At 37.4% G+C, this 24,502-nt stretch overlaps 1 protein-coding gene across 4 annotated transcripts in view; it reads left to right on the top strand.

Moving 5' to 3' along the window:
- Positions 1 to 24,502, top strand: part of cntn5 (contactin 5) — a 303,188-nt gene that overhangs the window by 232,039 nt on the left and 46,647 nt on the right. For all 4 annotated transcript variants that reach the window (XM_079874344.1, XM_079874343.1, XM_079874345.1 and 1 more), the window contains 3 exons: positions 7,316 to 7,452; positions 8,890 to 9,019; positions 18,107 to 18,251. In XM_079874344.1, coding sequence (XP_079730470.1) covers positions 7,316 to 7,452; positions 8,890 to 9,019; positions 18,107 to 18,251 — 412 coding nt within the window. The remainder of the gene's footprint in view (positions 1 to 7,315; positions 7,453 to 8,889; positions 9,020 to 18,106; positions 18,252 to 24,502) is intronic.

The following is a 24,502-nucleotide window of genomic DNA, read 5'->3' as shown; positions in this document are numbered from 1 at the left end:
TTCATAAATTATTCCACTTGGCATGCTCTCTCTCTCTCTCTCTCTCTCTCTCTCTCTCTCTCTCTCTCTCTCTCTCTCTCTCTCATAATTCTGACTGGTCTTTATGACAGAAGGTATAAATTTAAGCAAAGTTGGCCGGCTTACATTTTTGTCAAGTGTTGCAAGGACAAGATGGCCCTGTCCTCAGAAGACTTTTGTCCAATTAAATTTTTGGGGCTATTTTATCATTATTCTTGCTTGTGTCGATGAAAATGCTATATTTCTTGACCTCCATATTTCCCCTAACCCACTGTAGTTTTGATAGGGGCCTAATATGGGGATCTGGGACCTCCATTCATCTTTCCCAGACTCCTCTCTCCTTATCCGTTCAATAAGGTTTGTGACTTAGATGAAGTGCGTTATGTCATAAAAGTAAGTGTATCAGCGGGCCACAAGATGAATGCAGTGTCCTAGTGATTTTATGAAAACCTGGTTTTAAGAGGTTTATGACTGTCACTGGGATCTATGATTCATCACACAGTCTGGATGAACAAAGCTTGACAAAACAACAGCTGTTTGTCTTATCCGTCACAACAATGTCCAAATATACTTTTATTGTGTTCTCCCCGTTGTCAGTAGTTCAGTACCAGTGTGTGATGAACAGTCCTGCCTCTCTTCATGAATCTTAAAGTAGTTCAAAGGAGAACTGCTAAGGCCCGTTTCCACTGAGAACAATAACTAAAATGATAACTATAACGGTTTAATAGTCGTTCTAATTCTACGAAAATAGCGAATCCACACCACACATATAACGATAACGACGCAGAGGAACAATATCGTAAGAGTTCCGGAACGATTTTTTAGACATGAATGATTCCTCAAATCACGTGGCTTGTTTAGGAGAGATGTGCTAATGCTTTCTGATTATGATTGCACTAATGATTTTTGCCTGGTGGATGAAAAACTGCAAGGACTTATGTTGAAGGAGGGACCTTGTAACACAAACTCATGGCAATTCGTAACTATTTTACATTTTGACGAATTGGTTGCTAATTTGTATGAATTCGTACAATCTCATATGCCCCAGTGCCAGGTGTTTGGGGGTGGAGCTTCATGCTAACTTTTTGCTAAAAATCATATGTTTAAGTTACATTGTACAAATTCATACAAAATGGACACTTTTTTACATTTTCCTGTGAGATCGTAGCCTGACTACGTCAGACTTCGTACTTCCGCTCAATTTCATTTTGCTTCTGTACTCAGTCTGAAATAGCGACCGTTTTCCCCGTTTTCCTCCGGCCTGAAAACAGCCGGCCAATCAACGAACAGAGGGCGGGCTGAGAGCCATGACGTAGGCGCTGATTGTACCGTGGATGCGTAGATTTACTTCACATAATCTGCAAAAGTCGTTCACAGCCATGTTCACTCCGGTATTTCGCTCGATGGTTTTGTTTTCGCATCATACATGTGTTTACAGTGGAAGTAAGATGCGGCTGAGCATGCGCATAACACACGCCATAACCAAACGTTATGTGATTGGCTTACGGGTAACCAATGATTTTAAACTTCAGACAAGCGCCCCCCCGCGAGAAAGAAAACGCTTTTCAATTATGCCATGCCAGACTCTGTCTACGAAGCAAAGCGAAGTAGCAGAGTTTGGTATTACCAGGCTAGTGAGATCGGGTTGACCTTAGCCATGTCTAAAGACCAGCATATGATAAAGACTTGAATGTTGGCTCTTTGAATGATTTTTCCAGTTGAGGAACGATAAAATCATTGACAGCCATTTAGAATCCACCTGACTTTAAAGAGCTTGAGCATTTAAAGCAGCAGGTAACATGTTTATAATAAACATAAAATATGAATTCCCGAATTACAGTCTGGAAGAGTCAATGCTAGAAAGTCAAAGCGAATCTGCAGAATTTGGGCAGTTTGAGTGTAGTGTATGATGGCCACAGACTTTAGCTTCAGATTATGATTGCATCCAGTCGATATCAAACATGTTTGATATTTTCAAATGATTTTTAAATATTTTCAAAAGAACACATACTGTATAGTTTTCATTTGTCAAATGTCTCCTGGAAACATCTCTCTGCGTGAGTTTGTTGAGTTCAGAATGAAAGTCAGTAAGTGTATGCCTTTTAAGATTTTAAAAGTTTGTTTGACTGTTTAACCCTTTTAACTGTCATAATACATGTTCATGATCCTATCGTGAACAAATCATCAGTAGATTTAAAAAAAATAATAATAATTGTATTCGTAAATTTTAAAAATGTAATGACTTGGCTCTGCCTCTGAAACAACGTTCCTTTCATCTGACATCACCTGGGCTGTAAAATAGTGCTAACCAGTAGCCAAATAGCTTATCAGGCATCAATTTAGGCTCCCTTTGGCATTGGTTCTGGGTGTGTTGAGATGCTCTGAAAAGTGATCCTCAACGTCCCTTTCACAAAGGCCCACAAAAATGGGAGTACAAGCAGTCTTTCATGAAGGTATGTGTGCAATCCCTGTTCAGGTCTGGCCCCAATCAATTATATAACACCCACTTTTCACCTGCAAAATAATTTCTCGATATATACATAAATCAAGAAACCTACAAGAAATCGAAATACAAGAATTTGATCAACTATGTAGTCACTCTTGTGTTTGTAAAGGAGAACTCTCTTCCCAGTCCACCTAGACCGTTAATGGAAACTAAAATGTGATTGGGCCATTCAGAAATCATGACATAACCATGAGTAGAATTAACATATGACCCCCCACATTAACACCTCTTAACTATTGAGGAAATTGGAAATTGATCATGATGAATTACATTCTGAAATACTGGTATGTGGGGGTCAGCAAGAAAAGTCCTAGAAAATCTCTAAGAAAAGTGCAAGAAACTTTGACTATGAAGGTGAAAAAAAGTTACAAAATTCTGTATATTTCAGTATTCAATGTTTGCTATTTAAATCAGCATGCATTTTTTTTTTTTTTTTTTTACTTTGGCCTAAACTTATCAAACTTCAAAATGCTCTTGGATGAAGGTGCACAGATACTGCCTGCCTTACCTGCAAACTGTATTCCAGACACATGTCTACTCTTACAATTTACATACACCCAATTCAGTCTGCAATCCCTTTTTTTCTTGACAGATATGATTGAAGGCTTGCCTTCAGCGAGGTTTTCTCTCAGAGCGGGTAAGCCGTCTGTCGCAGCTCGTGTGAATATGTCACATGCGGCAGCCGCAGATCGGTGTGCATGTCCTGGGTGAGCAACGAATCTGAACCCGTCAACGGGCAGGGGTGTGCATCCTCCTCGAGGCTGTGGCCTGTCATTATTGTCCCAGCTGTGGGTCTGGAGTGAGAAATGTGGTGTGGATGGAGGGGGGCAGTAAGTTTTATCACCATGTCCAAGAGCTGTAACTCATGGAGCCCATGTCTTTGCCAGAGGTTACCTGCACCTTTTCTTTCTTCCTTTCGCTCAACCTCTCGAAAAGGACACTACATGCTCTGTAAAGTAGACAAATCAGCTAGATACCTCACTAAGATTGATATTTCAACAGAGAGATGACCTGCATAGGCTAACTGATTTGTGCTACAAAGAATATGCTATTACATTGCTCTTTACTTTCCTCCAATTATCTTTGTATTGCTAAGCCAAATACATCTTAAAATTAGAGTGTCACAGGTTTTTAGCTTTTTTTATGTTGCTACATGGCTGCTTGGGTGTTCTGGGGGTGTTTAGTATGGTCCAATGCAATCACTAGTGTTTTACTATTGGCCTACTGCCATTTGATGCTAGAGGGGTCATGTTGTTATGTGATTGCTTGGGTGTTCTCAGGTTTGTTTGTTTTTTTAGCATTGTGCTATTTGGTTTGCAGGGTGTTCTGAGTGTTTTTAGCATGTTGATATGCAGCTGCGAGGACAGGGGTGTCCAATCCTGCTCCTGGAGGGCCATTGTCCTGCAAAGTTTAGCTCTAACCCCAATTAAACACCCCTGAACCAGCTAATCAATGTCTTACAAGGCATACTAGAAACTTCCAGGCACTTGTGTTGAGCTAAACTCTGCAGTACAGTGACCCTCCAGGACCGAGTTTGGACATCCCAGTGCTAGGGTCTTCTAAATGTTTTTAACATGTTGCTATTTGGATTGTACATTGTTCTGAGTATTTTTAACATAATGCTATGCAGCTGCTGTAGGGTCTTCTGAGTGTTTTTTGTTTTAACATACAATACAATACAGTGTTTATTTATATTGCACATTTCAAAACAAATGAAGTTGACCAAAATGCTGCACAAAGAATAAAAAAAGAACACTTGCAATAATCACATATATACAGTAAAACAACAATCACCAGCTACAAAAATGGGAAAGGTTCTAGATAAAAATTCATAGAAGCAGAGAATCAAGGGATATTAAACGTCAAAGAAAACAAATATGTTTAAGAGAAAATGTAAACATGTATGCAGTTGGGGCAGTTCTAATGTAAGACGGGAGACAGTTCCATAATTTAGGTCCAACAACCGAAAAAGCACAATCACCTCTATTTTTGAGTTTACTCCTGGGAACGTAAAGTAATTCAGAATCACCTGATCTAAGTGATCTTGACTGTGTGTACGATTGCAGTAAGTCAGGTAGGTATTGTGGTGCCTGATTCTGAGGGGATTTAAATACAAATAATACAATTTTGAATTCAATTCTAAATTTAACTGGAAACTAATGAAGTGAAATCAAGATCGGTGTAATATGATCACAATTACGTTTCCCCTTGAGAAGCCGGGCCGCCACGTTTTGAACTAATTTTACACGTGAGATGGATGACTGGTGAACACTGATGTACAGTGAGTTGTAATAATCCAACCGAGACATTACAAAGGCATGCATAACTGTTTCAAACTTCTTTAAAGACAAGAATGGCTTAACCTTAGTTAAAAGGCAGAAAGCACACCCTGTTTATTTTCTTTATTTTACAAAAGCACAATGTTTTGATTCGATTGTAAGTGGACACATACAAAAGTAGAAATATCACAGATTCTTTTTTCATATTTCTTTTTTCTGTATGACCATAAATGACGGAGAAATTTAAGTTTATTGTGCTACTATGTGAAGAAAATCCAGCAAAACGTGCCGGCGCATTTGTCGACCCCAGAGGGTTAGGGTTTATTCATAGTTTCAATGACAGAGTTCAAGATCAATCTTTTCAACTTATTACTGGAGCTGCCAATTTGCTAAGTTTCAAATAATTATTAAACAGCAAGCACAAACTATGCAAAAGCGGCAGCCCTTCTGGCACACTAAGCATCCGAATTCACTCACTCGCGTTCATTCACTCCCTCAAGTGAACTATATTAGTGGACCAATGTAGGGGAAAGTAAATGAGGATATGGGGGCGATTTCGGACACAGCCAGAGTGTTTTTTTTTAATGTTTTTTTTAGCATGTTGCTATGTTGCTGCTAGTGTGTTTTGGGTGTTTCTAAATGAATGGTGAGTGTTTTGGGTGGTTTCTTACTATAGCATCAAATGAATCCACTCACAAGTCACCATGATATGGCTCACTAGATATGGTCACTACTTTAATGTAAGTTTATGAGATGGTTTGTCACCAATTTTCCAACGTCCACTAGGTGAAAATCTTAAAGGTAGGGTAGGCAATGTTTTTATAAACATAATATTTATTCTGGTTGATTATCTCTTCACATCCTGAAAGTAAAGAATAATAGAAGTTGTCTAAATATAATTTTTTTTTTTTACATATATCTTCTGTGGAAGTCACATGACCGGAAAATGTTTGTCCAATCATTGCATTCAATCACAGAGCACCGCAAACAAGCAGCTTTACATTTCCTCTTGAACCAAAAAAATTAGCTTTTGCTGCGTTCACACCATGTTGTAACCGTGATTACAAGATAGCAACCCTTGACGTTCTACACAGAGCTGTTCACTTCCTCTTCACACTTTGCTGAATCTACTCTGGCTGTGTACGACCTGTGCCTTCATGTCTTTTGAAGGAGGTGTGACTTTGGAAAGCGCTCTGAAGGGAGGGTGGGATCTAATGCTTTCAAAGCTATTGCTAGCCACTCCGAAATTGCCTACCCTGCCTTTAAGTCTGATTGCTTCCAAAAGTAATAATGCATATCTCTTTAAAAAGCAACTTTATTTGAGGTACAGTATCATTCATGTTAATAGTATAACCCAAAATATTGTTAAATTTTGCTCTAAAAAGAATCACTTAGAACTAGGGATTTGTTCAATAAATAATTAATATACTTCCATGTGTGTGGTTTCATAGTTTTAATGACTATTATTATTCTAAATCACTGACAATAATCATGTTAAGGAGTGAGTAAAGTGTGGTCAAACTTTTGACTGGTAGTTTATTTTTGCTCAGATGAAATGTACAGCTTTTCCTGTGCATGCTGGGTACTAAAGGTCCACTGCTCTCAGAACTTTGCTGCTCATCATTCCTAATGAAAACACTCCCCACTGTTCCTTTCATACATATTCATTTTCAAAAGGACAATGCGACCCAGGCTATCTACAAACTGCAGCTGGGCTTTATGTTAACAAAGCTTTATAGTGTAGGAACAGTTGGAACAACAGTTTGATGTCAGGACTGTTTTTTTTTTTTTTTTTATTATTAAACATAAAAGTCAACTCACAACTGTATTATCAATCATTGCATTTTAGCAGTCTGGGAGCATTGTATGTTGTGATTTAGGTATCTGTATTGGTTTCTAGCAGGTAAAGAGATGTTTTGTTTAGGCAGAGTTCTTTAGTTATAAAGTACAGAGAAAAGCTCAGAAAAAAGAAAAGCTTCAATGAGAAGGGCGGGTGGAACAGAAAATGGGTATGATGCCATGAAAACGGTACAACGGTGCCGTAAAACGGTAAAATGCACATTGTGTTGTATGGTGACCTTGATATCACACACAACACCTTTGTTGATCCTGGAACAACATTCAAATCAACCAATCAGACTTAAAGGACAGTTTATGTCAACAGTTTAGCCTTACATCCAGGATTAGGTGCTTCAACATCAGTGTTATTCACCTATCACCATTATATAGAACTACATTTTCGGACAGGTATGTTGTTCCAGGATCAACATAATATGAGCCAAGAAAGGGTGTGCATGCGCCAATAAAATGTAGCCAACTTAGGCGACTGTCTATAATTGTCCATGCCAAGAAAAGCAAGTTAATATTGATTATTTGTTTTGTTTTGTTTTTTGGTTAAACGTCAGTGTTGAAAATTTCAACATGGCAAGTACAAATCTGAAGGGGAAAAAATGCTTATTGTTAAGCCCTGATCTTGCAAATGTTCCTCGTCTTCTCCATGTTCCTGGCACAGCTCAGCCGCAGTGGATCAGCATGATAAATGACACTCAACTGGACAGCGGAGAGCAGCTCCACTGGGAGTGTCGAGCCACAGGAAAGCCCAGGCCCACGTATCGCTGGCTGCGCAATGGAGAACCACTCAGCACACAGGTATACACACACACACACACACAGAGAGAGAGAGAGAGAGAGAGCTCATAAAGAGAAATCTCTGAGAACTGTTTCATTTTTTTAATTGTTTCTCAAATGGAAACTTTTGCTCAAGGCTAGAAATACCTACACAAGCACTCACAAATGCTTGGCCAACACATTGTTACATGTGGTACCATTGAACATATTTACATACACTCTTGCTTTACATGGACTACTGGTCAAAAGTTTTGAAAAAGATTTTTTAATGTTTTAGAAAGAAGTCTCTTCTGCTCACAACGCTGCATTTATTTGATAAAAAAAAAAAAAAAAATTCTAAATCTATTTTAATATATTTACATGTATTCCTGTGTTTGATCCAGTCTTTAGTGTTACATGATCTTTCTGAAATCATTATAATATGCTGATTTGGTGCTCAAGAAACATTTCTGATTATTATCAATGTTAAAAACAGTTGTGCTGATTAATATTTTTGAGGAAACCATAATAGACTACCATTCAAAAGTCTGGGGTAAGTACATTTTTTAAATTATTATATTTTGTATTCAACAAGAATGCATTAACAACAAAAAGTGACAGTAAAGCCATTTATAATGTTATAAAAAAATAATTAAAAAATTCTGTTCTTTTGACATTTCTATTCATCAAAGAATCCTGAAAAATATGTATCAGTTTCCACAATAAAACTCTTCTCAACATTAATAATAAGAACCATTATTAATAATTTAGCACCAATAATAGCTGATAATAACTGAGCACTAAATCAGTACATTAGAATGATTTCTGAAATATCGTGTGACACTGAAGACTGAAGTTACGGCTGCTAAAAATTCAGCTTTGCCATCACAGGAATAAATGACATTTTAAGATATATTAAAATAGAAAACAGTTATTTTAAAATGTAATAATATTTAACAATATTAACGTTTTTCAGTGTTTTTTTTTTTTTTTTTTTTTTTATCAAATAAATTGGTGAGCAGTAGAGATTTCTTTTAAAAACATAAAAAATTCTTAATTATTTCAAACTTTTGACCGTCAATGTACTGTAGGTAAACGCTCAAACATTTATTTATTTTTTAAATGGTCCTCACTCAAAATCACACAACTTAGCTCTGTATCCACTCCGCACCGCTCACATACTCCGATCTGGAATGTTGTGAACACAGACAAGTAATACAAACTGTGAAATATCCCAGAGCTTTTGGACTGTTATAATAGCACTCTTGCAATGCTGCTCGATCAGATTTGAGAACCAGAACTAACTGTTGTTTAATGCATTATATCAATAAGTGGTACTATAATGACAAGTCACTAGTGACTTATAAAGTTCTCAAGCTGGATTCACTTTGGCAGATGTGTAATTGACATTAAGTGTGCTTTGAGGAGCAGCCTGGCAGGTGAACACATGGTTCTAAAACGATTCTCGTCTCCCCACAGAGCAGAGTGGAAATGGTGAATGGGGAGCTTATCATTCACAGACTACAGCAGGCTGATTCAGGAATGTACCAGTGCATCGCCGAGAACAAGTATGGAGGCATCTACTCCAGCGCAGAGCTCAAAATACTGGGTAATTGTTTATAAATGTTTCTAGCATCTCACTATTTCAGCTTAAAACTGAGTTGTGTACTTATGCACTATTCTATGCCATTTTTAGTGTGAGTGGTATTTACGCTGAAAATTCCAGAAAGAAAAAAATACACGATGCATTTAATTAACTGACAAAGCATGTGGAATGTTGTATATATCATGCTCTCACAGCTTCCCTTACACTTTAATTACGCAGCGAAGGGGGAGGGGTATTATATGGAAGCTTGTTTCCGCCACAGAATAAAACATTTTAAGAGATAATTGCGACTTTTTATCTCACAATTGCGAGTTTACATCTTGCAATTCTGACTTTATTTCTCACAATTGCGAGATATAAAGTCAGAATTGCGTGTTATAAAGTCAGAATTGCGAGATATAAACTCACAATTCTGACTATTTTTCTTGCAATTGTGAGTTTATATCTCTCAATTCTGACATATTGTGACATATAAACTTGCAATTGCGAGTTATAAAGTCCATTTCTAAAGGAAAAAATATTGACTTTTTTTCTTATTGACTCAGAATTGCGGGTTTATATCTCACAATTCTGACTTTATATTATAAGCAAATGCGACTTTATATCACGCAATTCTGATAAAAAGTCAGAATTGCAAGATGTAAACTCACAATTGTGAGAAAAGTAAGTTGTGAGAGAAAAAGTCTGTACAGTCTTCCACAGTATTAGACTCCCATGTCCGATGACAAATAACCATGGTCGAGTGCATAGTGTAAGTGCATAGTATTTAGTGTGTAATTTGGGACACAACTGGAGTATTCAATGGGAAATAACATGCAGTAGAGCAGGCTTGTTTATATCTATAAGGGATTTAACTGAATGAAAAATGGGAAATGATATGGCCTTGGTTACATATATACTCTCAAACCCCCTAGGGGTTCCAATCTTCGTCGCTTTTTTTCACCCCTGATGCATTTGCATCCCTTCTGTCACATATAGTAGTGGTAAGCAACACGCGTGAAGGCGGCAATCTTTATAAACAGGCTTTAATAAAACAACATGCAGGAGAATCACAGGCGCGTAAACGCTAATCCACACATTAAACAAAGACGTGAACTGACAAGGGACAACTGAAACTCAGGGCTATATATACATGGCAACTACCACGGGTTAATCAAGAACTACACAGGAAGGAAACACAAGAAACAGAATCACAAGAACTAAACTCTGACACCTTCAAGATATTAAGGCTAGTACCATTGTACTATTTTATTACTTGTCTCCTAATTATGAAAAGTGGCACGCACACGGTGAAGGCAGATAAAAGTAGATGCAGGAAAAGTAATGGATATACTGAAGAGAATTTAGTCTGGGTGAACAATGTTGAAAAGGCCATTTAACCCCACAGGTAAAGCTTGTCTCTCTCTTTCTCTCTGTGAGCGTTGAGCAGGCCAGCTTTTGACAGGCTGCTTTCAATCACACACAATGAATAATCCTGAAGTCATTGCAGAATGATATCGAAGACAAAACAAGGCCAGGAAGCAATCAATTGCTCCTTTCTTTGAACTGAAAAAGTCTGTTTCAGGGATTGAAAAGTCTGCGAGCAGCACATCTGAGGAAGAAAGAAACCGGTGATATTGAGTTAGGTGTCCTCAAGGATCGGCGAAACTGAAGACTACACAGACAAAGCTGTCACAAACAGCCTTGCAGTCTGGCAGAAGAAGACAGGCAAGATGAAAAGAGAGAAAAAGAATGGGGTTGAAGAGGAAAAAAAGTTATGTTGGATCGGTTTTAGCTTGTTTGTCAGTCTCGGTGTAATCAGAACAAGAAATGTTAGAGTCATTTATGAAAATGCCAGCGCTCTCGGTGTCTGGATGCCCAGGACGAAACAAAGGAGAGATGCAAACTGGGATTGCATGTTTACTGGAGACATCCTCATTTTCTCCCTGTCAGCTTTGATTGTCCCACACACTCCAAGATGCGTGTGGTCGTCTTTTCGTCACTTTCCTGGGGGTCATTTTCATTTATGTTCCTCATTATGTGCTTTTGTTTGTCTCTCATCATTCTAATTCAAGTCGAACGCAAACAAATGACAGCATTTTTTTTTGACAGCATTCATGTCCAATTCATTGTTGAAGCCTAATGACTCAATGTAGGGAAAAAGCTAAATATATTAATGTTCAATTCATTGTTGAATCCCGATGAATGTAAGAGAAACGTGTATATAAGCACGCACTATATTTCGATTCAAATGTTAAACATACAGAAAAAAACATGGGTGAAATATATATATTTGTCACAGACATCTCTGGTATCATTGCCACATGGGCACAATTGGTAAAAGAAAAGAATGAACAATATTAAATGCTAGACTCATAACATGCAATTTTCAAAGAGACTGTGACTCCCTGAATATTCCCCCTCACTGGTCCATTTCCCTCCAGCTGAAATGTGCTTGTTTAGCTCTCTGAAGTGACAGTCAGAAGGAATGCTTTTTTTGGATGTATTTGTGACAAATCCTCCAGTTACTCAGCGCCTATGGGGAGAGCTGTCGTCCATGACTTAGTCTATTCTCTGTTATAAATGTGAGCACATATTGCAGTGACATATTACATGGCTAACAGCAGCCTTCATTCTGAGCTGAGCTGCCTCGGGTGCCGGCATATGCGCATGTGTGCCATTGCCATGCTGTTCGTACCCTCGAGGTCAGTGGAGTGGGCCCAGAGTGAACCGGCAGTGGGTCGTTGAGTACAAAAGATCTCTTAGTATTCACAATGAGAGACGCATGTCAAAACTCCTACTTAAAAATCGTACACTAAGGGCCCTATTTTGACGATCTAAGTGCATGGTCTACAGCGCACGGCGCAAGTTCACTTAGGGCGTGTCCGAATCCACTTTTGCTGGTTTAACGACGGGAAAAATGGTTGGCGCGCCAGGTGCATGGTCTAAAAGGGTTGTCCCTATTCTCTTAATGAGTAATGGGGGTGTTGTGGGCGTAATGTGCAATAAACCAATCAGAGTCTCATCTCCAATTCCATTTAAAAGCCAATTGCGCTCACACCATGGCAGATTCGCTATTTACAAGCGGAAAGACTGAACGCTTCTCTAGCGAGGAAATTGATCTGCTTGTGCGCGAGGAGACTATCTACGGGACAAGCCAGATTCCACTATATCTTTATGCACACAATAATAATCTTTTACATTGTAATCCTTTTATTTTTAATATTTGGCATGTTTGTGCGCCCTGTGTGTGCAATAAGCAGAGTGTATGTGCTTTGTGCACTCGACTATAGGCGCATATTACTAATGCACCCTTTAAATAACCTAAAAAAAATACAAATACTGCGTTTGCTAATGCATTACATTTAAGGGAGTCTTAGGGCCCTATCATACACTTGGTGCAATGTGGCGCCAGGCGCGACACAAGTGTTTTTTTGCTAGTTTCAGCCTGACACAGTTATCATTTTCACGTCCTACGCCATGTTGTTTAAATAGCAAATGCATTTGTGCGCCGATGGGCGTGCTGGTCTGAAAACGAGGTGTGTTCAGGAGCATTGTTGGCGCGTTGCTATTTTGAGGCAAATGAAATAGACTGCGCCATTGACTTTAGACCAGGTTTTTGTTGGCCAATGGCCAATGGCTGGTTTACAGACCAGCATGCCCATGGGCGCACAAATATGCGCGAATGCATTTGCTATTTAAACAGCATGGCGCAGGAAGTGAAAATGATAAATGCGTCAGGCTGAAACTAGCAAAAAAACACTTGTGTCGTGCCTTGTGCCGCATTGCACCTAGTGTATAATAGGGCCATAATACTCCCTTAAATGTTGTATGTCACACACAAAGTAAGCACACACATATTTGTTTCCACAAAGATGTGAACATCCCCCACTCCAAGCTTAAAAAAGTCGTTCATTGGTCCTGACTCTCTCAGCATGTTAGGAGGGTGGTGGATTGTGGGGCCCTTTGGCAATTCCAGAGATTAAAAATGTCATCTTTTCTAATGTCACCCGTAAAAAACATGGTGCAACCTTTGACTAAACACTCCTGACGAGGCCTGTCAGCATGTAGCTACAGGCCCCAGAAGGCTCCAGCAGCACTGCAGACATCATCACTTTTAGCCCATATGTGTTTAGCTCTGCTCACTATACCGTTACACAATGTCCTCCCCAGCTACTGGAGTACATGTCCTTGAAAAGCTCAGGCCTCTAATGCAGTCTCTTCAGACATGAACATCAGTATACAGGAATGAACGTCTCTAAGATTGGGCATGGAATATAGTGCTGCAGATATGAAGTGTTTTTGTTGGACAAAACCCAGAAATTAGTTAGCATTGTACCACTTTCGGCTCCATTATCCTGAAGTCAATGGGTTTTTTGAATGGGTTTTTAGTTAAATGCCTTAAATAAGGTCTGTTTTAACACAAGCACAATATATTTTCATAAAATACATCAGTAAAACCCCCTTGTGTTTTTTTTTTAAGCTTTTAGTTGTCGAGAAAAATGTGGTTGTTAACAAGTGGGTAAATGGAACTACAGAGGATGCTGGGGACATTAAAGAAGACCTATTAGGCTCTTTTAAATTTTTAACTTTCTTTTGTGTGTAATGTTGCTGTTTGAGCATGAACAATGTTTGCAAAGATACAAAGCACAAAGTCCACTCCAAAGGAAGTTATATCGGTAAGCCTGAACTCCCAGAAACACCTTGATTATAGTCTTGAGTTTAGGAGGAAGAGTTAAGGGAGTGTACACGTCACTATATTCCTCATTTAAATAATTCCCACCCAAGGCATACGCAAAAAAAAAAAAAAAAAAAAAAAAAAGTCTTCATGTCTAAGATTGCAGTTTTTTCCACACTGAATTTAAACCCCGAACTCTTTTTTTTTTCGGCCTTCCTAAGTCAGACGAACTTAGGAAACAGTGGTTAAAGGGATAGTTCACACAAAAGCGAAAATTATCCCATGATTTACCCACAAGCCATCCTAGGTGTATATGACATTCTTCTTTGAGCCAAATATCCTTGCTCTGTAATGGTAGTTAATGGTGCTCCTGAAGTTCAAAAAAGTGCATCCATCCATCATAAAAGTAACCATATGACTCCAGGGGGTTAATAAAGATCTTCTGAAGCGAAGCAATAGGTTTTTGTTAGAAAAATATCCACATTTAAACTTTAAACTAAAATAACTAGCTTCTGGCAAACGGCCTACACAAAGAGTAACTTCTGACGCGATGTAGGATGTAGGAGTATCGTAAGCTTAGACGCCTCTCGTGGTCTATCCTCTGCGCTTCCACGTTCGTCAATGCGTCATGCGTCATGTCAGAAGTTTCTCTTTTGGCGTAAGTCGATTTGCGTAGGCAGTCTACCGGAAGCTAGTTATTTTAGTTTATAAAGATTTAAATATGGATATTTTTCTTACAAAAAAAAAAATGCTTCGCTTCAGAAGGCCTTTATTAACCCCCTGGATATCTTTTATGATGGATGGGTGCACTTTGATGGACTTCAGGAGTGCCATTCACTGCCATTATAAAGCTTGGAAGACCAAAGACATTTTAAATATAAATCTGATTGAGTTCGTCTGAAAGGAGAAAGTCATATACACCTAGGATGGCTTGAAAGTGAGTAAATCCTTGGATAATTTTCATTTTTGGGTAAACTATCCCTATTTTTAACACAGTTCCTGAACAGTTTAACCCCAAAGTTTTTCTGTGCACTGCACACACATCACACCTGAAATGTATAAGAGAATTGAAAAAATTAAACATTGTGCAAGTCGTGCTTGGTTCTGGTCGATCTGCTTGTTCTTTTACATTTCTACATTCTACATCTGACTCGGGCTCGAATTTATGAGCCAAAACTGACGTGCGGGTGTTTACACAGTTCAGAAGCTGAAACTCGCGGTTATGGTAAGGGCTGTGACATTTCCGAAACATGATGAAGCGGTTGACCAATCACAGCACAATGGTCCAGCTGACCAATCAGAGCACAGAAGGAGGGGCTTCATAGAGACTGGAAATAAACAGAGCGTTACAGACAGACTGGGAAGAGAGGAGCTGCAACAATGTAAAATATGTGAAAAATAATGTGTTTTTTAAACATTCAAGCATGAAAAACTATTTTTCTAGAGCCCAAAAACAAAATCAAAAACTTTGTAAAAGGGCATAATGTGGAAATGTCATCACACCGAACGGTTAAACTCATCTGCTCAATATTCCCCCTTTGCAGCCTCAGTGTGTTTAAAAATCGCACTGTTGCAAACTCTCACTTGTGTGAATTTTTATTTTATTTTTTTAAATAAAGACTGAAAGAGTTTTGATGTTAAAGACATGCGACTGTGGTGTTGTTAACTTTTTACATCTGCTGATTGTGTTTAGTCATCAACATTTATAGTGAAGACGATCATGAGGAACAAGTCATAAACTTTTGTTGGTCACAAAATAGTTTTTTATCGAGAGATCCAGTTGATGTTAACTTTCAGGTTGGCCTACAAAAATACATAATCACTGCAGGACTCTACAAAGACTATGTGTAACGTAAAGTGACATATTTCAGAATGAAACTGCTTAATTAGCAGGAAATTATTTTTTCCCCTCCACAGACTTGGTTGTGCCCCCGCAAACAAGAAAAGTCATGTCAGAAATGTCATTAAATAAATAAATAATCTTCTGGAAAGCATGTAAATAACTTATATAGCTTCTGAAAGGCAGTACTAAATATACAAATGCCTTCTTTAGCATCAGTGAATGTTTTACCTTTTGTAATAGTTGTGCATGAGTTGTCAAATATGGAAGGAGTTCAAATATGTAGAAGATGCTGGAAAAACGAACAGTTGAGAACAGTTGGCAGTTTAACTAAGGACAAACAAGGGACTCATGAACAACTATCATAAAGATCATCCAGGTAACAACAGTATTATTCTTTTCTGTAAATTCAGTTCATATTTTTGTCTTGTGGACTATATGTCAACATCTGTTATGTGAAATAGCTTAGTGCAAGGTGTACTGTATGTAAACGCTTGACCACAAGCATATGTTGTTTTGGTCTGAATAAAATGGTAAATGGACATTTCTGTTTCCTTTTTTACTTCCTGACAAAACAATGAAGTTTCTTAGTCATTCATGTGCACATCACTCCAAATTACAACATTTCAAACATCACCTCAGCCCGTTATTTATTTATTTTTTTTACACAAATTAGGAGTGTCCATAGGTTAAAAAGCAGTATTTTTATTTTTTATTTGAAAGTGTTTCAAATTTTACTTGTTTTGTCTTATTTAAAAAAAAGAAAAAGTGCACTTTTTATCTACTAATTCTACTCGTTTGTGTCAGCTTGGCGAGAAACTCCCCGCAGACAGATTAAACATTTAACAGTAATTATCTTCAAATGCGCTTGTCGAGGGCTGAATTATTTTTTTATCGTTTAGCCTGGAAATGTTTTACTTCTGGTAGACGACACACATTATAATAAAGCTACTAATTATAAACCCATCATACACAATGACAGCAATGCCATCATTATAATCATTCCAGAAACATGTATCTCCCTTTAGAGTCTCAAAAGTCTCTTAAAACAGACATTTTATTTTATTAAAAAAGGACTCATTTATTCATCTCTTACTGCTATCGTTGGCTCAGTACTTCCACGAATTGTACAAAGAGACAAGATAAATGATGTTACATATGAATATTTATAAAAGTATGCACATGTCATTAGTTAGCATTTCAACAGTGCCAGCATAATTACATTGTTGAGCAAGTGTGTGAACAAATTAGATTGTAGTTTATAAGCTTTATTTGGTTTCTTAAAGTAATTAAAGGCAACATCATCTTTCTTTGAAAGCATTATGAATTTCTTCCTCTGTGGAACATAACAGATTTTTTTTCTAAATATAATGAAAATGAATGATAACTGAATAGCAAAATAATGTTTACACAACAACAATGTACTAAAAACTTAAGCGTTTTTCATGTACATATGTCACTGTTATCAAAATGATCCCCTTTCACTCGGATCCATGGAAATGACAAAAAATCGCCAGTTGGTGGCGATGCCACTTTGTAAAGAAACTACGCGGCTATAGACTAAAGACGTAACACGCATGTGTATGCGGTCACCATTTTCACAAATTCAGGACAATAACAGTATCGGTTTCAAAAACTTGCACTTTGAAACCTGATTTTTCAAAGTTTGCATTTTCAAGCTCCCAAAACGCCGTTGTTGTGTAATTGAATGGCCAAAAAGCATAAAAAGTTTTCTGATCTCGTATAAACGCCTCCTAAAAGTGGTCAATACACCTCATGTTGTATAGAAAATAATAACCCCTTTACCTTCATAAAATGTTCTCTTTTTGTGTTAGATGGAAGAAAGAAAGTCATAAGAGTTGATGGCAATCCTATGGAAGCTTGTTTCCGCCACTGAATAATAAATAAATAATAATAATAATTGCGACTTTTTATCTCACAATTCTGATTTTTTTTCTCACAATTGCGATATATCAAGTCAGAATTGTGACTTTTTTTTCTCAGAATTGCGAGATATGAAGTCAGAATTGTGAGAAATAAAGTCGCAATTCTGAGAAATAAAGTCGCAATTGCGAGATATAAAGTCGCAATTCTGAGAAATAAAGTCGCAATTAGGAGATATAAAGTCGCAATTCTGAGAAATAAAGTCGCAATTGCGAGATATAAAGTCAGAATTGCATGATATAAAGTCACAATTGCGTGTTATAAAGTCAGAATTGTGAGATACAAACTATTCTGAGGTAAAATAAAAAAAAAAAATCTGTCTTTTTTTTCCTTAGAATTGAACTTTATATCTCACAATTCTGAGAAAAGATGTCAGAATTGCGAGATATAAACTCGCAATTATGTTATAAAGTCAGAATTGCGTGATATAAAGTCGCAATTGCGAGAAACAAAGTCAGAATTCTGACTTTATTTCACGCAATTCTGACTTTATATCTCGCAATTCTGAGAAATAAAGTCAGAATTGCGAGATGTAAACTCGCAATTGTGAGATAAAAAGTCGCAATTATCTTTTAAAATGTTTTATTTTGTGGCGGAAACAAGCTTCCATACAATCCTTTAAAGTGGATATGTGTTTGTTTTAAAACAGCATCAGCTCCCGTGTTCAGCACCAACCCTGTCCGGCTCATCGCGACCGTTGGGAAAGACGTGTCCCTGGAGTGCCGGCCACGTGCCTCACCCAAACCCAGAATCTCTTGGAGGAAGAACGATAGGAGAGTCCAGCCCAGCCGAAGGTGAGTCTGATTCCCAGCTGAAGCGCATTTCTGTGACTGTTCATGTTTTGCATGAAAGTGAGATAATTATCAGGATCTGGGATGAAGCAGTGGCAGTCCACTCCTAAGGGTCTGTGTTTATAATTGATTCCAATTAAATATGCCCATAAACACGCATACATTTACATGAATCTGTGTGCACAGGGGCTTTAATCAATGTTCTTGTCCAATGATTACCGGTCTCACGCTGGGTTGAGCTCTGCTGAGGTGCGATTTGATGACAGGTTTGTTTGCACTCTCAGAGCTATTAGGCTAGTTTGCTATGCAAGGTTGCATTGTGATTGATGTCGTGTTGATTTCTTATTATTAGTCGTGTGTATCCAAAGTTTGGGATCAGTCTTATTTATTCATTTTAAAGAAATGAATACTGATATTTATCAAGGATGCATTAAATTAATCAATAGTATCAATAAAGACATTTACATTCTTTAGAAAAAAAAAATCTATTTAAAATAAAAAATGTCATTCTGAACATGACATCACAGTAGGCGGAAGTCATTGTGGCAGCATTGGTGTTTAGTCACACAAAAACACATCTAAAATTGGAAAGAACTTTGAGATTGACTCAACACGAAATCTAAACTATCTTTTAACATACTTCCGAAAACTACAGAATATAAAAGCAAATGGATCGCTTCAATTCGCAGAAACAACTGGAATACAGCGGATGTAGATTTGCAGTTACCGTTTTGTGTCCGACGTGTTGAATATTGTGGTAAAGTCATACCCTAGGTCAGGGTTTCTCAAACTCGGTCCTGGAGGGCCACTGACCTGCACGGTTTAGCTCCAACCCTGATCAAACACACCTAGCTGTGAGTTTCTAGTGATCCTGAAGACATTGATTAGCTTGCTCAGGTGTTTGATCAGGGTTGGAGCTAAGCTGTGCAGGACAGTGGCCCTCCAGGACCGAGTTTGAGAAACCCTGCCCTAGGTTATACATTGAATTGACAACTCGTCAATTAAATATTTACCATCGTATATTCTGTGTATTTAATTGTTTGCTGAATTTTATGGCACTTATCTCATTAAAGAGATTCGAGTGTTTTGTCCATTTTTATAGTCTAAGATGCTGTGGACGTGAAAGGGAGATATTTTAAAACACATATTAGAACAGACTGCAGGGTTAAATGTAACCACTCGGAGTCAGTTCATTTATGACATACTGCTTTATTCGTCTGTTAAGGTCTTGTACATGTAACCTCATTAGAATTAAAATATAGCTTGCTTTAGCCATTATACTGTTGGTTGATAGCTCATCCGGTGTAGTGGTTCATTTATGCATAATCTTAAATCAGCATGAGGAAAACGAATGCAAGCCTATGTGTACAAGCTCTTGATGGAGGAGACGTGTCACTCATCATGAGTGACAGATCTGAAATTATCAGCCCCCGTTGAGCGCTGTCGGCTACAAGTCTGTGAAAGGGCTGATGTTTAATAACAGAGATTCTCTGCCATAGTCACGCCTAGACGCAAGGGCCTATTCATTTGAAAGAATTAATAATATGAATATAATTTTCATGGTGTCTCTGGTTGTGTTGTGATGGTTTATGAAATAAGCTAAATAGGAAACTTTGTACATGCAGCAGAAGAATAACAAACATGTCCTCCCTTTTAAAGGTTGATAAACCTTTAGAAATATTTACAAATCCTAAATTTATTTTGCTATACATTCTGTCATCATTTACTCACCCTCATGTCGTTCCAAACCTGTATGACTAAACACAAAATAAAACATTTTAGCTATACAAAGTCAAAAGTTGTTTTAGACCCATTGACATTCATTGTATGGACAAAAATGGATGAAACATGATGTAAATGATGACACTATACAAACTCTTCATTCAGCTATGCATTATATGGTTAGTTGAATTTTATTATTTTGAATTTGTGTCTTATTACTCTTAAGTCCATGACCCTGTCAGGACAGACCTGTGACCCACCAGTCTTAGATGTTTAAATTTGATACTCTATCTCTTAACATAATTTAGAGTGTTGTCATCCTGTGAATTCACACCTTGCTTTGAATGCCATGTGCCTCCGGCACCGAACTTGTGCTAATTTACTCCTGCCAAGACTGTAATGAAACCCGAAACAGTTATGAAGCATGTGTCTCTGAAGAGATTTTAGTGTTTTAACATATTCCTATTATAGTTTCCCCAGGTTCTCTTTCTAACGCATATGCATGTTCAAAGTCACTGCTGACATTTGCATTGCATAATTTTGTGCTAATTCGTAACCTTTACATGATCACTCTGATTTTCATAATAAGATGCAAATTCACAAATGATCTTAACCCTATGAAGCCTACAGTATAATATTTGATACACACGTTTATAAGGCCACGAAATGATCAACATGATCAAAACTTTGCTCTTTTTTTTTTGTCTGATTGATATGCTTATACTGTTTTAGCAAGGAAAGGGCATTTTAGTATAATTCTAAAACTGTCAAACTTCAGGTCTTATGGTGTATTTTTGCTGTGAAATCTAAAGTAAATGTAAGAATGTATTTTATTTAATAAAATTTAAAGATGAACATTTACTGGAATGAAGCTTATAGGAATTTTTTTTTTTTTTTTTTTTTTTTGGCCATATAAATATCAGCAACTGCCCCTAATTGCATTTATTTATCTATTTATGTATTTAATTATTTATTTTTTGGCTCAGTTTGGGCCTCTGGATAAAATTGAGGTGTGTTTTTTTCCTCCATATAATCTCAAATCACACTATATGAGCCATAGTAAGCCTGTTTCAAATATGGTACTCAACAAAAAAAAAAAAAAAAGATGCAAACCTTTTAAAAGTTTTTGTCTAAAGGTTAAATAAACTGTTGAATTTCAAATAAATAAAGACATCAAGCTTTACAGGTTAAGCCATTGTTTTGTCTTTCATTAAGCAATTCATTCCATTTAGGGTTAAAACAAGGTCACAGAGACCTGACAAGTTGCAAAGCATTTGACGAGAAACAGTAATATACAACCTTACATAATAATAAAAATGATGCCCTACACGCACACACATACATTTTTAACACACCTCTACTAACAGGTATTCGAGACCTCGAGTCCCCAATTCACCACATATTTATCACAGGCCTTGCTCGGTGAGCGAGTGGACGTTGCAAAATTATTTACGGGCTTTTCTGCTGACAGTGGTGCTGTTGCAAAGCAGGCAATTTATTCTGAGAAATAGCCACTGGGATTTGCGCTCTTTTCAAATTGTCCTGCAAAATGGCTTCGCCAGCCCAACAGCCCCAGACCAGTCATAACGCACAACCGCGCGTGCGTACGGTCCTCGGCTCAGACCTCAGAGCGACGCTAAAAATGTCCACACGCAGCACAAAGCCAGCTCTCACCTTGACACCCTTCCTCACTTCCTGCTGCTTATCAAGCCACTGTTCCATTCTCTCAAATCAATAATTCACAAGTAATGGTGTAACCAGCATTCAGATGCCGTTAGCTCTTTCAGCAGCCGCGTGACGCAGTGAAAGATGTAGAGTCAGAACAAAGTGTTCTTCAGGTCAGCTGTGTGGTTTGTCAGACGCTGTGTGTTTGGAATCGTTCATAAAGTGGTGCGCATCACATTTGAAATGATGTTGTCTGCCGTGTGATAGATGTTTGTTTATACACAGTGACTACTGATAGATGGGAGAAGTGAACAGCCCAAGAATGCTCCGTTCTTCACGTAACAAGGTGATGAATGGACTTTGAGCTTGCGTGATCTGATATATCTTTCGAGCAATTTATTGTATTTTCTTTTTTGTGACATAGCAAGGGCAGATATAGTTCTTTCTTTTTTGCTTTTTTGGGAATGCAATGTTTTCTATGAAAGCCTTTTTACAGAAAGACTGTAATTATTCCAATGTTTTTGTTTTAATCTCGCATAAATACATTAAAATGCAATTCAAAAAAACAAGAAGTTGAAAACACCTCTTGTGGGATAAACATTTATTTTGATATGAAGTGAAAAATGTCTGCTTGAAACTAAATGATGGGAAAACAAGAGGATGAAACTCATAAAAAGATAACCTTATTATGCAGTTTGGCATAATTATGTTTTAGAAAAACATAAGCAGTGAAGCAGTATTTGTGGCATGACATTATTAGTTAAGCTTGTAAAATGTCCACACACAAAAACAAAACAAAAAAAACTGATATTTATGAATTAATCATTCATGACATTTATAAAGTGTTTTTTATCTTAAACTTTTTTTTTTTTTTAAATAATAATGATATGTACAGTATGTATTATATTTATCATTTGTATTCAAACTGTAAAAACCATCAAGCAACTTTTTACTTGATGGTTACAATACATGACATTAAATTATAACTTAAATATAAATGTAACATTTTTCAAAATCAAATAAAAACAACAGAATGAAAATGTTGAGTGATGCCTTCTCATTTAAAAAAAAAAAAAAAAACTGTTGGAAGGGTGGGTCATTAAGAAAAAATACTTCTAATTAGTACCAGATTAAGGTTATTTGGCTTGTACAGAGCCAGGAATGTTATATAGAACCTTAATAACATTTTTAATATTAGTTACTTTTTTAATATATATTCTGATCGCTCATCAGCTGGGAAAAAGCCTTCTGACAGTGATTCATACGATTTACTTAAGTGTCATTAGCATTATAGTTGTGGTGTGAATGTCCCTATTCTAATAGAATTCGATTGATTATTGAAACTTTATTGTCGATGGCGTGAACAGACCTTTAAGTCAAGTCACCTTTATTTATATAGCGCTTTTTTACAATAAAGATTGTTTCTTTATTAAGTATCTTTACAGAGATAACTGGAAAATAATGCAACAAAGTTTGTTTCCAGAAGAAAATAGTCCATCTTAAGGAAGTTCAGTGCCGTTTCATTTTTGTTGTAAAAAAGTTATTAATTTAGTTCATCCCCGCTCTGGGGAAAAAAAAAAAGCGTGCTGTCATCATCCAGCTCAGTTCAGTTGCTTCCAATTTTCTCCCTTGTTTTCATCCTTCTAGATTGAAATAAGTCAGGTTGCTTATAAAAGTAATAACATACCTCAACAAGCTGCACGGTTTGAGATATCATTCATGACTACAGCACAAACTGTGTGCGATATAAGTTATGCGCTGAAGTGTAAAGTCTCTTCAAGTCCTCAAAGAAAAACAGTAGTGATTCTGGCTTGGGAAGCTCCACAAGTAATAAGATTTAAAATAATCACATCAGCACTACCAAGGTTATGAAAAGATATGTAATGAAATGGTGGATGAGCTACAGTTTACCGTAGAAGATTCAAGAGAGAATCGTATTACTTGTTTGGATTACTCTGCCAGCACACTGCATTGTTGAATGATAAAGAAGACATTCTTTTCCCACTTCAACTATAACAGTAGTTAAAATGGATTTTCAGTCAGATGGTCGTTGAAATGAGCGAAATGAATTTGACTGGACACGGGTGACTTTAGCAAAAGGATTTTCTGACATTAGCTGTATCCAAGGAAGACGTCTCTAGATGAAGAGGAGCTCAATCGTGAGAGGAGCAGGGGTGGGATCGAAGCTGCCCTGCGTTTATCTGACATTGACAGCTGTGTGGAGTTAATGAAGGTTTGTAATTAACATGGATTTCCGCTAATGTTCAAGGGTTTTGTATTCTAAATGAAAAGTATTAATCCCATTAGTTCGAAAGTATGGGCAGCCACTCTCGAAACCCCGCGGCCAATCCTTCATTAATATCGGCAAAGAAGCCATAGTCAGGGAAATGGAAAATCGGTCCATTGTAAACAAGCCTGTGATTATGTTCCGTGATATTTTCCGCCGTGTTTATCCAGCCGTTTCTGTACAGCATACGGATGTTTCTCACTTGCTGCATTTTTAAAAGATGTTTCTCCTGAGGAGAGTGAGATCTTTGTATTGAGTGGCCTAAAATATATTTTAGGTGGCTCTGAGGGGACGTTTCATTTTTATACCTTCGTCACAAAGGCTCATTTACATGCTTATACCCACCGGTCTCCACTCTGTGTCCTTTCTGGCGTCCTTGTCGAACGCGTGTTCTCGATTTCTCCTACTTGAAGGAATGTCTCAATGTCTCCTTATGAATTTTCCATGTACAGGTTACACTTTGTCACGCCTTTGTGAGTTTCTGCCTGCCAGTTCTCATCAGCGTCTGCTGGATCAGAGTGCTTAATTCTGTAAATATGAAAGCCAAACATCATGAGACAAATTAATAGGGAAAAAAAAT

The sequence above is a fragment of the Squalius cephalus genome, assembly GCF_949319135.1.
Source record: "Squalius cephalus genome assembly, chromosome: 6".
Classification (NCBI taxonomy): domain Eukaryota; kingdom Metazoa; phylum Chordata; class Actinopteri; order Cypriniformes; family Leuciscidae; genus Squalius; species Squalius cephalus.
Note: the sequence above shows the minus strand (reverse complement) of the source record. Positions and strands in the feature narration are given on the sequence as shown.